General features: G+C 37.0%; 1 protein-coding gene across 1 annotated transcript in view; it reads right to left on the reverse strand.

The window, feature by feature from the left end:
* The window catches only part of PIBF1 (progesterone immunomodulatory binding factor 1), a 266,063-nt gene that overhangs the window by 177,462 nt on the left and 70,051 nt on the right, over positions 1-18,550 (reverse strand). Inside the window, exon 10 of the mRNA XM_011932158.1 lies at positions 9,163-9,261. Within this exon, the coding sequence (XP_011787548.1) occupies positions 9,163-9,261 (99 nt within the window). The remainder of the gene's footprint in view (positions 1-9,162; positions 9,262-18,550) is intronic.

Here is an 18,550-nt window from a genome sequence, read left to right on the forward strand (position 1 = left end):
GGGAGGCTGAGGCAGGAGAATGGCGTAAACCTGGGAGGCGGAGCTTGCAGTGAGCTGAGATCCAGCCACTGCACTCCAGCCAGGGCGACAGAGCAAGACTCCGTCTCAAAAAAAAAAAAAAAAAAGATGTGTTTAGCCTTCTTCCATCTTAATTTATGGTCTCTGTTTTTTTACTTCTTTGGTGTTTGCTTTGCTATCTGTCCTTTGTTACACAGCCTGTGATTGATTTGTTTTCCCCCTCCTCTGGTACTATGCAAAATATACAGTCTGTTCCATTTATAGTTTTAAGTGATATGTTAAAACATACATTTCTTCATAAAACTATTATTTCATGAAATTTGAGAACATTATATATGTAATATGTACAGACACTATTTCTCTTACCATCAGTTCCCTAATTTTAGTTGCAAGTTTCTGCTATTTTGCCTCTACTATTATTTTTATGTTATAATTTCTTGTTAACAATTATGATTACAATGTTTTGTAACCAAAATGATAAAGGTCATTAAGATTACATTTTACACTAAATGTTCACTGCCAGTTCTTCTTTACCTTGACATCTCAATCCATGAGTTCTTTGACTCTTTTCTTTCTTCAGTGAAGTTACAATTTCCAATAGGTTTTTCAGGAAGGCCATATGTAATATGTTTCATGGGACCTCACATGACTGGTTCCTTCTCATCTTTCAGACTGCACACCTCCCTGAATCATACCCTATTTCATATATTTCAAATAATTGCTACTCTCTAAAAATTATTTATTTTGTTATTTGTATATTTTCTGATTTACATCACAGAAATACAAGTTCCATTAACACAGAGAGCCTTTCATCTTGTTAAACCCTTAATCACAGTGCCTGAAAATGGTGCTTGGTGGTTAATAAATATTGCTAAATGAATAAAGCATTATTACGGAAGAAAACGTTGAGCTCAAATAAGTTAATTAATTTGTTTATTTGAGATAGGCATCCCACTATGTTGCCTAGGCTGGTCCTCAACTCCTGGACTTTAGCGATTCTCTCGCCTCAGCCTCCTGAGTACCTGGGTGTATAGGTACGCCACTGCACGCAGCTTAGACTTATTTTTTCCTTAGTAAATGACTTACTTATTCTGACTTACTTATTCTGCCCAGATACTTCTAATTCTATTCCTTTAACATTCATGTTCTGTAACTTCACTTAGATTTACGACATTGCTGTTTCCCATCCTCTTCCCACTACCCAGAATGTGATGAATTCTTCTAAATTGCAGATTCTTATTTCAGAAAATGTTTTCTTCTATTGTATCTCTAAATGTTTTTTTTTCTTTCCTGTTCCATTTTGTTGTATTCTTCCCTTGGCACACTGAAGGTGAATATATACTGTCTGTCCTCCATGTCAATTACTTTTTCTCTGTTTTCATCACTTTATTTTTTTTTCTGTTTTATAAACATCCAGCCTCAAATTACCAACATGGTTTTCCAGAACTTCCCTGACCCTAAATACTATTTCTCTTTCATTCCTTTTTATTTCTGTACATCATTTTCATATATAGTTTCTCTCATCAGTTTTTGCCATCTTATTCTATTGCCATATTTTTGGCTTCAACGATTGCTGCATTTTTTTCTGATCACTTGAAGACAGGAGTTTGAGACCAGCCTGACCAATATGGCGAAACCCCCATACCTACCAAAAATACAAAAATTAGCTGGGTGTGGTGGCACACACCTGTAGTCCCAGCTACTCAGTAGGCTGAAGCATGCGAACTGCTTGAACCCTGGGAGGTGGAGGCTGCAGTGAGCCGAGATCATGCCACTGCACTCTAGCCTGGTAGCAGATTAAAATATAAAGATCAAAGTATATAGAAATACAAAAAAAAAAACCACTGAATGGAAATTTAGGACAGCTGGTTTCTTTATCAAACTTTAAACTAGACCAATATGACATACAAATCACTTACTCTGCTCATCTCATTTTGCATGCCTTCTTGCTTTGGCCTTGTACCAGTATAAAACAAGGACAAAACTCCTACCATTACCAGAGAATTGGGATTGAAAACATAATTTCAAACAATATTCATTTAAAAATACTTACAATGAAAATTACTTTAAAATACATAATATATATCTTACATATAATAATTATTACATTTTTTGTAGAGATGAGGTTTCACTATGTTGCCCAGGCTGGTCTGAAACTCCTGGGCTCAAGTGATCCTCTCACCTTGGCCTCCCAAAGTGCCTGGATTACAGGTGTGAGCCACTGTACCTTGCATAGAACATATTTTTTTATATAAAACAAACAATAACTGAAAAAAGTTTACTATTAAAATTAATTTTGAATTGCAACCTTACATTTTAGATCCAAACATAGGATTCTATGTAGTAGCCCACAAATGTAACAGTGTATTCAATTTATTCTACTACAAACACTGAATTTTAAAATTTCCACTTTTTGGCAGAAACCATCTTAGGAGTGCATGCAGGGATTCAAAGCAACAGAACATGACGTAATAACTGTTCATGTTCACGAAAACTGGGTATTTGTTACTTATCAAATTGTTCAGCCTGAATTGGGACATACATGGATCTTTTATTTGCCTGAGAAAAGTACTTTCCTTTGTAGAAAAAGTAAAGTCTTTGAGTAAAAAGCCATTTTCAATTCATTTGAAAAATGGCACGCCGTTTCCATACATTTCTCTTTATAATAACACAGGTTGTTTAACCATAAAAATGTGGCATTTGATAATAAAAACTTCTAACATAAATGAAAAAGGTGAGGCTAATTATACCTGACTAGCACATTATGTATAGGCATGCCAGAGGCTTTACTTAAGCATGATTCAGGGTAATCACATTCCACATAAAGATTAAAACATAGGAAGTGACAAAGGAAGCCAGCATCACATATTTGAATATTAAAAATTTAACCTCTGAAAAATAAAACAATATTTTTCCTTAAGTTTCACTATATACAAAATATATACGATATTCCCAAAATATATGAGTTTAAACACATAGGCAACATAGGCACTCTATACTCAAAATAACTTCAGTAGATTCTCTGCTGACACACACACACACACACACACACACCCCTAAAAAAACATGAGGAAAGAGAACTACAGAAATCTTTTAAATAATATTCTCATAATGAGCTTGGGTTCACCATTTCTTTTGCATGGTAACTTAATGAGCGTATCAACTCTTTTACATGGTTGTCACATCAGGATGAAAGGGGGCTTTAAACTCATCAAGCTGCCCACTTGATGCTTCCATCTTTACAAGCACATTTCTACTGAATTTGGCTTATGCCTGAATACTACTAATAGAGAATGTGTTAGATGCTAAGGCATTCTGAAAAGTCCTACTATCTTTACACTTTCTTGCAGTGATCATCCAGTGATCCCTATTCTACTACTTTAGGTCTTGCCAAGTAAGAAATCTAGCTCTTTCATATGTGAACGCTTAAAATATTTGTAGGTAGTTATAGCCTATCACTAATAGGGCACTTTTGAATCTTTTAGCAGTTATGGCCATATTCCTCTGAAAACCTTTTAGTTTAAAGCTTGGGTGCCCAGGTATCAGCATAATTCTATAGGTAAGGTAATTACAGATCACATTCTACATATAACTTCTATTACTGTAGGATAGTATCTCCATATTGAAACCTTCCAGGTCATTTTCACATTTCACATCTAAGCCTATAAAACCTATAAACCATAGGTTTTCTGGACCCAACTGCATGATCTTACATCTATTCCTATTAAAATTCATTCAGTTCATTAATTCTCCCTGAAAAGATTAGATCCTTACTTCATTATTCAATTAATTTGTTATTCTTCTCTGTTTTATATCAACTTTGTTAAACGTAGTTTCAATTTTTCCTGAAATCACTGACAAAAATGCAGAAATATAGTACTGCAGGATATTACAGATGAGCATCATATATCCACTTCTTAATTAATGATTCTCTAACAACATTTGGATAAAGCCCTTCAACAGTTACTAATCCATTTACCTGGCCTTGAACTGTCCCCGTATTTTCCCCATATTGTTTAAAAGGATGTCATGGAAAGTCTTATCAAATCCCTTGTTTCCTATCTAACTCATTTCCATGCTTTACCGCTGCACTATATCTCTTAAAAATTGAAATGTAGTCTTCTTTGATTTATTCTTAGAGAACCCATCCCAACTCTTGGTGATACTTGCTTCTTTCAATAGCAATCTTAAAAACCACTGCAAGCATGGCTGCTTACTGACCATAATCTATGACGTACACTTAAAATATATTGTATCTAAGGCTCAAAGCAATCCTAAATGGTTAGAATCATCACACCTATCTGAAGATGGAAAAAACAAAGGTTCATCAAAGTATTTACATCCATTATAGTTATAAAAAAGTCAAGTGATTTGCTTAAAGTTTATATAAGATTGCATCAAATTATTACATCAGAGTATAATTTATCAAAATATGACATGTAATGTAATCTACCAATATGTTCATTAAGAGTTGCAAGAATCTACTATCTTCTTCCCTTTTATGAAAACAAGATGGCATTTGTTGACTCCCTTTATTCATTCCCATTGTTCACCAGGAGTATTAAAAACGTAATTTCTTTAGTTTCTCAGTAACTATCATTTGAAACTTGTATGTAAGAATTCTTAATAATCACTCTTTGTTTAAATTTAATTAAAAACACACAAAAAAGAAAAAAACACATTGTAAGTTTCAATATGTATGAGGTACAAAGGAGGATACATATTTATGAGGTATAAAATCTTTATCTGTCCACCAACCACCCAACACCCAATTTCCTTCTCCAGAAGCAATAAATGTTAATAGATTTTTCCTGGTCCTGATACAGCCACTTACTTCCTTTTGTACAACTACATTGTTGTATTCTGTAAGTGTTTTCATGAATTACAATTCTTTTAACTACTGCCTAAATGTCAACTATGCTACAGTAAATAAGGTGGTATATATAGTATTTTGAACCTAGCAAGTATACCTGCAGGATAACGTACTAGAAATAAAATTTCTTGATCAAGAGCAATGTGTGGCTGGGTGTAGTGGCTCAAGCCTGTAATCCCAGCATTTTGGGAGGCTGAGGCAGGCAGATCACTTGAGGTCATGAATTTGAGACCAGACTGGGCAACATGGCAAAACTCCATCTTTACTAAAAATACATAAATTAGCCGGGTGTGGTGGCACGTGCCTGTAATCCCAGCTACTCGGGGCTGAAGCACGAGAATCGCTTGAAACAGGGAGGCAGAGGCTGCAGTGAGCAGAGACTGTGCCACTGCACTCCAGACTGGGCAACAGAGTGAGACTCCGTCTCACATACATACATTACATACACACACACACACACAGAGCTATGTGCATTTGTACTTTTGATAGGTATTATTGAATTACTCTCCATATTAGTTGTACCAATTTAAAATCCCACTAACAATGTTAAGATTGCTTGTTTTTCCATATCCACGCAAATACAGTGTATTATCAACCTTTTGGTTTTTAGTGGAAAACAGGCTTTTTTTTTTTTTCTCTGAGACAGAGTTTCACTCTTGTTGCCCAGGCTGGAGTGCAATGGTGCAATCTCAGCTCACTGCAACCTCCGCCTCCCATGTTCAAGCAATTCTCCTGCCTCAACCTCCCAAGTAGCTGGGATTACAGGCATGTGCCACCATGCCCGGCTAATATGTTGCATTTTTAGTACAGACAGGGTTTTGCCATATTGGCCAGGCTGGTTTTGAACTCCTGACCTCAGGTGATTCAACTGCCTCGGCCTCCCAAAGTGCTGGGATTACAGGCATGAGGACCATGCCCAGCTGAAAATAGGGATAGTTTTAATATGAATTTAATGACATGACTGTGACAGATATTGCAAATATTTTTTCCAAGATTGCATTTGCATTTGTTTTTTGACTTTCCTTATGGCAGTAACGCCATACCAATATTTTCCATTTGTAGGAAATCAAGTTTATCAATTTATTACTTCTATAACTCCTAAGTTGCAAAGGCCTTTTGTAATTAAAGATTATAAAAATATTCCCCTATGGCATCTTAGGTTTTTAATGGTTTTACATTTAAATCTCTGATCCATATGAAACTTATCTCGGTATAAGTTATGAGGTATGGATCTCAATTTTCTTTTTCCTCTAGTTGGCTACCCTAGTGACCTGTCACAATTCATTGTTCTTATCTAGAAATGCATTTACTTAATTTTTCCATATAAGCCACAAAACTTATTTGTCTGGTTTTTAAAAAAATATTTTTGGGTTCTATTTGGCTTACATTAAATGCATAGTTTAACTTAAGGAAACTGACATTTTCATGAAAAATAAAATTAGTTCTCTATGTACACTACCCCAAAATTTAACTTCAGATGAAGAAAAGGCATAATGTAAAAAATATAGTTATAAATATTTATGTGGAAGAATACATGTACAAGAATAGCCATGATAATTGTGAAAAAGAATTTTTAGTGTTGCTCTGTCAAGTTTCACAAAGTCATTTGAAAATTTTGGCATGAATTGCACTTAATTTATATATTAAGAAATAATTAAATTGATGATACATCTAGAATTCTACTTTTAAAAATGTCATTTATCAACATTATGATCCTAAGCAGGGATACTTTTCCCTTCATTTATTGATATTATATCTTAAAAAACAGGTAAGTAACTTTAGCTATTTTAAGCATTTTGTTAAAGCCTAAGCTTATTTTGAGTTTTACATTCCCAGATACTATTCTCATTCATTCACTCATTTATCCATAAGTCTCTGGTTCTGTGAAGTCCTTTACAGTCCTGAGCATTAGCTCTATTTGCTGCTCAAGGGTTATTTTTAGTGGTATCTACAAACACTTTTTTTCCTTGTCTCGATTTTAAAACTATCATAAATATTTAAGGTTGGCTGAAAATTAGGCTCAGAATAAGCAAGGCTTTACTATGACTTCAAAGAATTATGAATAAATAAGTTTCCTCTTATCTGGCAGTTTGAAAATGAGGTCTTCCAGTTTATCTAAAATTTTAGTGGAAAATTCATTAGAAAGATATCAACTTGTGAAGAACAAAATTTAATAAAGTTTCACAACAAAACTAAATTGGACAAATTATTCTATGATAATAGTAGTTATCATAGGAAGGCACTGTTCTAAGTGCTTTACAAACATTAAATAATTGAATCCTCTATTATTTAACGGATACTTTTAGGTATTAGAGTATCGCATGGCCTTCAGGTGAATATCAGCTGCAAATGTATGGACAAGTAGGATAAGAAGGATTTAGGTTAAGAGTGTAGGACATAAAAGAGCTTATGATAAATATAAATTGGTCAATTTTATGGTCAGATTTACTATTCTCTCCAACTTTACAAAACATACAGTAGCTATTAAGTGAAGAATATAAGTTCTGATTTACTAGGTAATATCTTATGCTTTCTTTTAAACCTTATTAGTTTGCCCATAAATCTGATTCTAGAGCCATCCCTAAAAATATACACTCCTAAAACTACACATTAAAAACTGACATCAACACAAAGTCAAATGAATCTTTAAGGGACAACACATAGTTTTGTAAGTGGAAGGGTTACACATAATGAAATATAAAACATGAAGGCTTTATAGGAACTCTAATGAAAGGAGTTGATTTATATACCATGATCTTTTACACTATGACCTTTACTTTTTTTTAGATAAACTAAAAAAAATTTTTTTGACACAGAGTCTCACTCTGTTGCCCAAGCTGGAGTGCAGTGGCATGACCTCCGCTCACAGCAATCTCTGCCTCCTGGGTTCAAGTGAGTCTCATGCCTCGGCCTCCTGAGTAGCTGGGATCACAGGAATGCACCACCACGCACTGCTAATTTTTGCATTTTTCGTAGAGATGGGGTTTCACCATGTTGCCCAACCTGGTCTCAAACTCCTAGCCTCAAGTTATCCACCCACCTCAGCCTTCCAAAAGTGCTGGGATTACAGGCATGAGTCACTGTGTCTAGCCCGACACCATGATGTTGAGAGTAAGACATACTTCCACATTATAGGAACGACTTCTTCAATATAACATTTATTAAAATTCTTCCATAGGCCAAGTTTATAAAGTTGATGTGAATTCAGAAGTATCACAATTTGAGCCATTCTAAAAGATTTTTACAACAGGTTAGTTATATGAAGACTCGCCTCAAATTTTAGTTTTACATATTGCTTATATCTCAAATTAATCTGGTCTTCATTCAACAACTAAAAGACCCATTGAACTTAATTTCAAAAGTTTATTAGTATGTGAAGGGTATGCAGAAACTTTCACACCATTTTAGCAACTTTTCTGAAATGATTTCAAAATGAAAAGTTAAAAAAATAAGGTAGCCACTGTTTACGCTCTATATAGTCAAACAATTGAAAGTGTAGAATGTTTAATGAAGTAATGATATTTACCATAATGCCCATCAGTTATTTTACTTTTAACAAGGCTACTAAAAATAAATATCATGTTCTATTGGTAAATTAAAGATATATCATTCTCTCTGATACTCTCCTTCAAACACACATACTTTAGAACATACAGATTCTGAAAAAACAAACAAAAAAACCTAGGGATTATACAATGGTACAATCACTTTGGTGTTACCATTGGCAGGTTTTTAAAAAGTAAAACATTCATCTACCCGATGATTAACAATGCCACTCCTAGGTATTTAGCCAAGATAAATAAAAACACACTTTCAAAAATCTATATGGCAGCTTTATGCATGATAGTAACAAACTGGAAACCACCAAAATGACCATTGACAGGTGAATAAAATATATTCATACTCAGCAATAACAAGGAATGAACTACTAACACAACAACGAAGTGGAATGAAAGAACCTGGACACAGAGTATTTTTAGTCTAAGAGGAGCAAAACTAATCTATGGTGACAGAAATCAGAAAGTGGTGCCTCTTGAGTAGTAGTGATTAAGAAGGCCTGAAGGGCCATAAGGAAACTCTCTGGAGTGACTGAACTATTCTATACCTCATTGTCAACATATACAATAACTGCATATTGAAAAAAATAAAGCATATAAATTATACCTCAATTGAAATGAAAATTATTCTCTTTAAAATACATTTTCTAAATGAATATGTAACAGAAACAATAATAGTTCGAGTTTTAACATTTCTATTTTCATGATGCTTACCTGTCTAAGAGCTGATCATGTTTTTCTAAAGCATCTTTTTCAGCCATCACTGCTCGTTCCTTTTCAGCCACAGCATTATCCCTTGCTTCTCGGAGATTTCTAAAATTTAAACATGCATTTCAGTTACTTCAAATGTGTGATTTATCCATGTTCTTTCTTAAAGATGGACTATCTGACAATCTTAAGGACCCATCTGAGAAGTTGGGGACCCAAAGTGTACACTATATAAACCTGCCTGGCTTGATTGTCTTGAAGAGCGGGATACACCAGTGTAGGTGCAAATATGGTCTATCTCGATATCACACCACCCTTCTCAGCATGGGTCAAAGGACAGGCTAAGCAGTTTGTATGTAATTTATGTATTCCTTACCAGAAGCCAATGAGATAGGTGTAATTACTCATATATTATCTACTAGAAAACTGAGGTTTTGGGAGGTTAATAAATGTCCCACAAAATATTTTAAGTGAATGATATATTGTGGATAATCAAAATAAAAGTGCGGTTTGGGATATGAGCAAGAGAATCGTTGAAATGAAGAACCTTGAAGTCTCAGTTATATAGGAAGGAAAGGGAAGGAAACACAGGTTGACAGACAGGATAAAGCAGAAGGGACAAAGAATTAGAGGTCCTGATAAGATATGACAGATTAAGTCAAAGTGTAATAGTTGTACAAGCAAGATGGAAGACTGGAGAATGGTGATCTGGAGGTAGAACAGAACTTTTCAGTGGCAGAATTTTGGTGGCTAACAAGATAGGGTATGAAAATCAGTATGGCTAAATTAAGTAGAGCTGAGATGAAGGTCAATATTTATGTAGGGCTCAAGGAAGTACGAGGCTAGGGTATTGGAAAAGTCATCTATTTAACAGTTGAGAGGACAGTAGGAAGGAACTGAAATTGATAGAAAAAATACATTTAGTGTCAGTTAAGGGAAGCTGGAAGATAACAATGACTAGTTGGGAGATTACACAGCTAGCCATGAGCTTCCAAAGATCAAAATGTTTGCCTTTTAATCAATATGAAACTTTGAATCAAGAAAAATACCAACAATAAGTTTCTTTCAGATAGTCACCTATTTTTTTTAAAATCTCCTTCTCTAGCAGTTACAACATAAATAACAAGAATGTAATATAAATGATTTTGCTCACCTAATCCCTACAAAGCCCTTATGTTGTATTTTACAACCTACTTTATAGTTGAGTAAACTGAAGTTTAGAGAGCTCATGTACCTAGCCCTCAAGCCACACAGTCTAAGAGGACCATAATTTGAATCCAGTTATTTCTTACTCCAAAGCCAGGGCTCTTTATATCATGCCACACTATTCTCATGAAAAACGGGATTGGAAATTATTATTTTTTATTATTCATATAGAATGTGAGTAGGGAGTCGTGAAAGCCATAAAGTTTTAATAAACTTATCTACTGAATATTGGATAGAAATGCTCGGTACTTATACTTGCTGTACCAGTACTCAATCTAGTCTTTTGCATGGTGATGCTGTCATAGGATCCTTGGGGTGTCGCTTTGTCAGCTGGAAACCTTTGTAGCCAGTGGTGCCTTTGTCCAAGTTATGCTCAGGCCCACTGGGCTTGTTCCACCCACTCGGCCTCACAGGCTGTACTCGGCTTAAGCTCTACTAGCCGGGATCCCATACCTGCCGAGGGCAAGCCAAGTGCAGAGCAGCAAAGGGTGCGTGAGCAAGTGAGCGAGTGCGGGGTTCAACCACTGTGCACAGCCGGGCACACAGGCTGTAGTGGGGTAGGCAGCTCCAGGCGCTGGCTCCAGGTTCCCAGTGAGGCTGTGACCGGACAGGCATACTGAAAGGTGCTTCCACTGCTGGCACCGGGGAATGCAGTAGTGCCCGAAAGCCTGGAGATGCCAGGAACTGCAGAGCCCCAAACAGGTGTCAGAGTCCTTGCTCAGGGAGCTCCTAGGTCTGGGCTCCCCAAAGGGCTGCAGCTCTTCTCTCCTTCCCACTTCTTGTCTTGTTGCAATGTGGCAAGTAAGGGGCGTGTTTCAGCCCTGTTTGTGTTACGGCTCTTTCAGTCCCACCATTAAGCAGGTCCCAAGTTCTTGTCCTGTATCCAGGAAGAATGAGGTATACAGACAACTGGAGCATGAGTAAGGCAAAGAGGTGCTTTATTGAGCGGCAGTACAGCTCTCAGGAGATCCAGAGTGGGTAGCTCCTATCTGCAGGCAGGCCATCCCAATGTCTGCTCAGCTCCTGACTGAGAGGAGACCCACAGTTGGTAGCTCCTCTTTGACGTCCAGACGTCTGCCAGAGCCCGAGGTTTTTGTGGGCTTCAGTGGGGAGGAAGTACATAGGTGACAATGGGTAGGCCGGGGGAAAAAAGTACCGTAAGTTCTCACTCTGTTCTGTGAAACTGGTGGCGCAGCTCCCATGCTCCAGGCCACCCCTGGCTTGAGGTGGGGCTTCACCGGGGACCCACCCCTTTCTGTCCAGGAGCCTGCCTGCCTCCTGCCGCCATCAACCAGCTGTAACCCGGTGCCTGGGCTGGAGTGCCAAAGGGCACCTGCAGGCCTGCACCAAGCCGCCCTCATCCCCCACTTTGGCTGGCCTCCCTCCCGTGCTTGTCAGTGTCCAAAGTCTGGAGGAGGCCGAGGTGGCAGAGGGCTGGGGTGTCAGCACTGCCCCAAGAGCGGGCACACCTGCAACAGTTCCCAGACTTGGCCTCAACTTTGCTCCGAAATCACAGTGGGCGCTGGGAGTAGGGAGAGGCCAGGTAGCGGGAACAGGCCTTTCTGAGCCTGCGGGGGAAGAGGGCTCCCTAGGCCGACGAGGGTGAAGCAATGCCTGGGTCTGCAGCTGCGGCTGGGCCGCTGCAGCCGCACCTGGGAGGGCTCCGGCCTCTCCAACTCGAAGGGGTCTGGGTTTCTGCCTGTGTCTGGCTCCTGCCGGCTCAGTGGAGCATGCAGCCCTGGCCTCGCGTGCCCCACTGCAGCTGGCATCTTTACAGCAGTTGCTCCAGATAGGCCACTGCTGCCATCAATATTAACAACAAATTTAAAAATTTAAAAATGTCAACCATTAGATATTTGTCAGTAAAACAGTTTATAAGCCAGAAATAAAACAGTTTCTTTAGAAATGTTGGAGTACAGGTAACTTTTATTGAAAAGAAAATAAACTACTTTTGTGGGTTATTATATAAGCGGAAGTACATTCTAAAGTAGCTGTCAAAAAATAACATATTGTTATTTTCTGATGCCATCCTGATTGCAACAACCTTCAAAAATAATCTATTCTCGAACTGAAACATGAAAAATTAATGTTATAGATAGAATAAAATTCTCAAACTATATTAAACATTTATATATTTTTCATTTCTAAATGATCTAAATATTTTAGTCAGTAAATCACCACAAACAGGTTTCAATGTTCATTTCTCAAATATAGCCTCATTATTCTATATGTTATTTTGGCAGCAGAATTACAAGTAGATCACATTTACAGGACTAATGAATCACGAATGCTCAATTGGTAGATGGAGACACTTCAGTCCCTGATATTTCCTTTCTTGCAACAATGGACATTAGAAATGAAAACAAGACACAGGGAATGAAATAAAACCTAGAACAAGCTAACATCAGGGCTTGTGAAAGGAGGTATGATTAGAGGGTACTATGTTAAGGCATGTTGAAGTATGATTAGAGGGTACTATGTGAAGTGCTATGCTAAGGCATTAATAAAATTCTATGGCCACAAAGAGGAGTTGATTATTCTTTACTGGAGTAAGAGAGGTAGGTGAATAAAGTGAAACATTTTTAAAAAGTGACATGTAAGTTGGGCCTTGAAGGACAAATAGGTAAAGCAATTCAGAAAGAGAAAACAGAAATGAACTGGGGAATGGACCAGAAGAAGCTGAGGCTTCTACCAATAGGTCCTCTCATGGGTGTTTGTGGGTAACATTTCTGTGTAATCCCAATCTCCTTATCAAGTACCACACCTTCCATATCCAGTCCATAACCTGCATTCTTTAGCAAAAACCAGCAAAATTCCTTATAACAAAAACTTCCTTTAATATTACCAATTCACAGGTTTCATATGAAGTCTGAGAGAGATAAACTAAATGTATTCTTCCACTGACAATAATAGCAATAGCATACTGTTTACCATGTGCCAGAAGCCGTTCTAAGCACTTTACATAACTCATTTAATTGTCACAACGATCCCACAAAGCAGTTGTATCATTACCTCCATTTTACAAATGATAAGACTAAAACACAAAGAGGTTAAGTATTAGCTTAAAGTCACACAAGAAGTATGCTACGGAGCCCAAATGTGCACCCAAACAATTTGGCTCCAGAGTCTGTGGTGTGAATCATACTACGCTGCCTCTTAAAATTTCCTTTGCTTCACTGATGTTTTCTCCTTGAGAAATTCTGACACTATTAGATTTATATTACATGACCACCTCAAGGCACCAATAGATGTGAAATCAAAATAAGCCTTGAAAGAATTGTGAATATATTATACATTAGCTTTTATGGCCCACCGTATGTAACATGCTCTTTAAAAAATAAACTGTTTGATAAAACGCTAGATGTATTCCTTCCACAGGTAAGACAATAACTTTCATATAACTAATAAGTAATTCATTTCTAAATGTTAAATGCATTAGAAAATATAACAGAAATACAATTATGGAACAAATTACAGGAATTCAAATGTTCTTCAAAAGAGAAACTTGAAAAATTGATAGAAGCTATCTGCAGCATGTACAAGCTAATGAAGCTCAAGTTTTTGAAGTCCAAACCAAGTGTATAATCAAATGTAATTATAACAAAGAAAATGTTTCAAAATACAAAAATCTGAATATATCATCCTTAAAATACCTGTATAAAGTTAACATTAGATTCCAACACTGTGTTTTTCATCATTCTTTCATGTTGTTTCCTAGCAACTCTATGTATCTCCCATATTCACATACCTATTTCTCCCATCCACCCTATGTTGTTTTGGAGACATACTGAGAGGAAAGACTGAAGAAAAGAAATCTTAATACTGTGTGAAATGCAAAGGGAAAGTGAGTATCCTACTTTTATAACTAGAGTGTTCAAATAATGTATTTTTCAACCTGGGGCACTTTTTAGAATAAAAGAGGGTGCTATTAAAAATTATGCCAGAACAGGCATAAATCAGTACTTTCTTAGACAAACCAAGAGATATGGTTACTTAAATTGTAACATTCAAATGAGAAACTTAAAGAGTTAAGTTCTTAATCATTTACTTAAATAAAAGGTTTTAATATTCTAATAAAATAGACAGAGTTCATACACAATATAGTGCCATTTGTGCAGCAGATAATTGAATACACAGAAGTTTATTCAACAGTAGCTCACAACTGAAACTTGAAAACCTCATTATAAAACATTCGTAACAGGGTAGAATGTATTTTCCTACTACTAGATGACAAATTTCACAGTACCAATAGGCTAAATCTATATTTATATCTGAAAAGTGGTAAGAAAAATGTCACGAGAAAAACTTTAGGAACCTTTGAAATTTGAACAGTATCAAATCAGAGTTTGGCAATGCGAGGAGTACGTCTCAGCCTGAATAAACATCCCTAATGCCTCAGAACTTAAAATTTGCCAAGCATAAATAGTGAAAAAACAAAAACAAACAAATAAACAAAAAAACCATGGCTGTCTGAAGAGCTCAGCAGGTGTAACTAGGCAATCTGAACTCTTCCTTCTGTCTTCATGTACAAATATTTTTGGCTAATACAAGTAAATCTATTTTTCTAGTTAGAACAACAAAGGATTAAAATAGGCTGTTTTATATGACAGGCTTATTTATAGGAAAAGTGTTTGAATTTACTGTCTGTATCTCCAGTGTCTTCCTGGACACAACATAAAACTGCTCATTTCCACATCTGATGCCTTTGATTTAAGATGGCGTAAAATAGAAGGGTTGCATGTATATTATGTTGTTTCTATCCAATGACTGGTAGTTTTACCTTTATCATAGATGACTGAAAAGTTAGTGAGTAGGACATAAAAATGAAATAAGCAAAGTGGAAATCTTATTTAATAAAATTTCTTGGGAGAAGCTACATATTTTAAGAGTAGAAACTTTTTGAGATCATTGTTGACTGAAAATGCTACACTTTCCTATCCTTTTATTATAGTTGGTGCCTTGGTTTAAAAGTTTGTGTCCTCCAAAACTCAAGTTGAAATTTAACTGCCATTCTAACAGTATTAAGAGGTAGGACCTAATAATGGTGATTAGGCCATGAGGGTGGGACTGCTGCCATTATAAAAGGGTGAGTTTGGCTCCCCCAGCTCTGTCTCCCACTTTCTTGCCTTACGCCATGTGATAATGTAGTGAGAAAGCTCTTGCCAGATGCCAGCACGTAGATATTGCACTTACCAGCCTCCAGACCTGTGAGCCAATAAACTTCTGTTCACTATAAATTACCCAGTCTCAGGTATCCTGTTATAGCAGCATAAAATGGACTGAAGACAGTTGGTGCTCAAGCAGATTTCTGTTTGTTTGTTTCTAGATATGAAAACTTAGGCACAAAGTAAACACCAAATCCAAATTATGGTTGAAAAATTATAAAAAATTTAAGTATAAAAATGCAAAATATTTGCTTAAATCCATTAATGTGTTAAGGTTTACAAAGTAGCTGACAGGATAAAAGGTAACATATCAAAATGAAACAGAATGAATCTGGTAGACGGTTAACTGAGTAAACTACTATATATCCGTCACTACACTCAGTCCTGATCAAATCCATTATAAACCTTTGAATAGGTTTTCATTTACAGCCACCTAATTTCTAAAAAGTAGAACCAATTCATTCTTTCATTCAATAAATATTATGTATACTGAGCATTTACTGCATACCAGGCACTGGTACTTGGGAGTCCAGGACTGAACGATACATGAAAACTCCTACTCTCATGGAGATCACATTGTAGTAGGAAAAAAACTGCAAAGTAAATGACTATGTAGTATTTTGATAGATTATAAGTGCTTTAAGGAAAAACAAAGCAAAGACAACATAGAACAAAGTCAGAAAAGACCACAAGAACAGGTGTATCATCAGGAGTAGATGGTTAAGCAGTGGAAACTGTGAATACAACGGACCTGCGGTAGGAGCACACCTACAGATAAAAGAACAGGAGGCCAGCATGACTATGCGAGTAACCAGAAGAAAGTCCTAAATGAGGATAGGGTAACTGAATACTGACCAGGTAGTATCACAGGCCAATGTAATCATTTAAAGCTTTACTAAGTTTAATGATGGGGAGCCTTTTTATTTGAGTAGAGAAGTGATCCAACTTGACTTATCATTTAACAAGAACTGTGCTAAGAGACTGAAGAGGGCAAGGAAGAAAGCTGGGGACCACTTAAGAGGCTACTGCAGTAATTTTTAGGCAAGAGATAATGGTGACTTGAACCAAGGTAATATGCGTGAGATAGAGATCGTAAATCCAAAAGGATTTGCTAATGAACAGAATACGGAATGTGAAAAAAGATGACTTCAGGTTTTTGGTCTGGGCAAGTGGAAGAATAGAGTTGTCTTTAATTGAGCTGGGTGAGACTGAAGGTGGAGCAGAATTGGGAGGTAGAATGGAACAGAAATTTGCTTCTGAACATATTAGGATGCATATTATTAATAGATAACCAAGTGGAAATGCCATGGAGGCAGCTGCAAAAGTTGTCAAGAAGACGAGGAGGAACCAACAAAGAGAATGAGTAGGCACAGCTAATGAGGAAGAGAAAAATTTATAGTGTGTGACATTATGGAAGCTAAAGAATGTGTTCCCAGGAGTAGGGCGTGATCAACTGTGTTACATACTGCTAGTAAGGTCAAGAACAGTAAGAACAGAATATGACTACTGGATTTGGGCAACATGAAGGTCTTAGGGGCTTTGGTAAAAACATCTTTGTTGGAGTAGTATTGGGGAGGGGGGCAAAGGCTTGATAGTGGATACGAATAGACACTTCTCAAAAGAAGACATTTATGCGGCCAACAAATATGAAAAAAAGCTCAGCATCACTGATCATTAGAGAAATGCAAATCAAAACCACAATGATACCATCTCACACCAGTCAGAATGGTGATTATTAAAAAATCAAGAAACAACAGATGCTGGTGAAAAGCAGGAATGCTTCCACACTGTTGGTGGGAATGTAAATTAGTTCAGCCATTGTGGAAAACAGTGTAGCAATTCCTCAAGGATCTACAACAAGAAATATCACTTGACCCAGCAATCCCATTACTGGGTATATACTGAAAGGAATATAAATCACTCTACTATAAAAAGACACATGGACACGTATATTTATTGCAGCTCTATTTACAATAGCAAAGGCATGGAACCAATCCAAATGCTCATCAATGATAGACTGGATAACGAAAATGTGGTACATATACACCATGGAATACTATGCAGCCATAAAAAAGAATGAGATCATGTCCTTTGCAGAGACGTGGATATGAAGCTAGAAACCACCATCCTCAGCAAACTAATACGGGAACAGAAAACCAAACACTACATATTCTCACTCATAAATGGGAGTTGAACAATGAGAACACACGGACACAGGGAGGGGAACAACACACACTGGGGCCAATTGGCAGTTGGGGGGCAAGGGGAGGGAAAGCATTAGGACAAATAGCTAATGCATGTGGGGCTTAAAACCTAGATGACCCACTGATAGGTGTGGTAAACCACCATGGCACTTGTATACCTATGCAACAAGCCTACACATTCTGCAGTTGTGTCACAGAACTTAAAGTAAAATAAACTTAAAAAAGAAAAGAAAAATAAAGGCCTCTTTGCCAACTTCAAAAATTATAAATGCTTGTCTGGGAATGGTGGCTCACACCTGTAATCCTAGCACTTTAGGAGGCTGAGGTCGGGAGGAGGATCACCTGAGCTCAGGAGTTCAAGACCCAGCCTGGGCAAAAGAGTAAGACTTCGTGTGTGTGTGTGTGTGTGTGTGTGTGTGTATGTACATAAAATTATAAATGCTTTTATAAAGCTCTAATGATCCATACTCAGCCCTCAAGCATGGAATGTGGTTTACAAATTCTCTTAAAAGACAGAGTTTCTTCACTGTTCTCAGCAAACTAACACAGGAACAGAAAACCAAAACACTGCATGTTCTCACTTACAAGTGGGAGCCAAACAATGAGAACACATGGAAACAGGGAGGGAAACATCACACACTGGGGCCTGTCAGGGGGTGAAGGGCTAGGGGAGGGAGAGCATTAGGAGAAATATCTAATGTAGATGATGGGTTGATGGGTGCAGCAAACCACCATGGCATGTAACATGTAACAAACCTGCATGTTCTGCACATGTATTCTGGAACCTTAAGTATAATAATAAAAAAGACAGAATTTCTA

The sequence above is a fragment of the Colobus angolensis genome, unplaced genomic scaffold, assembly GCF_000951035.1.
Source record: "Colobus angolensis palliatus isolate OR3802 unplaced genomic scaffold, Cang.pa_1.0 Scaffold94, whole genome shotgun sequence".
NCBI classification, from domain to species: domain Eukaryota; kingdom Metazoa; phylum Chordata; class Mammalia; order Primates; family Cercopithecidae; genus Colobus; species Colobus angolensis.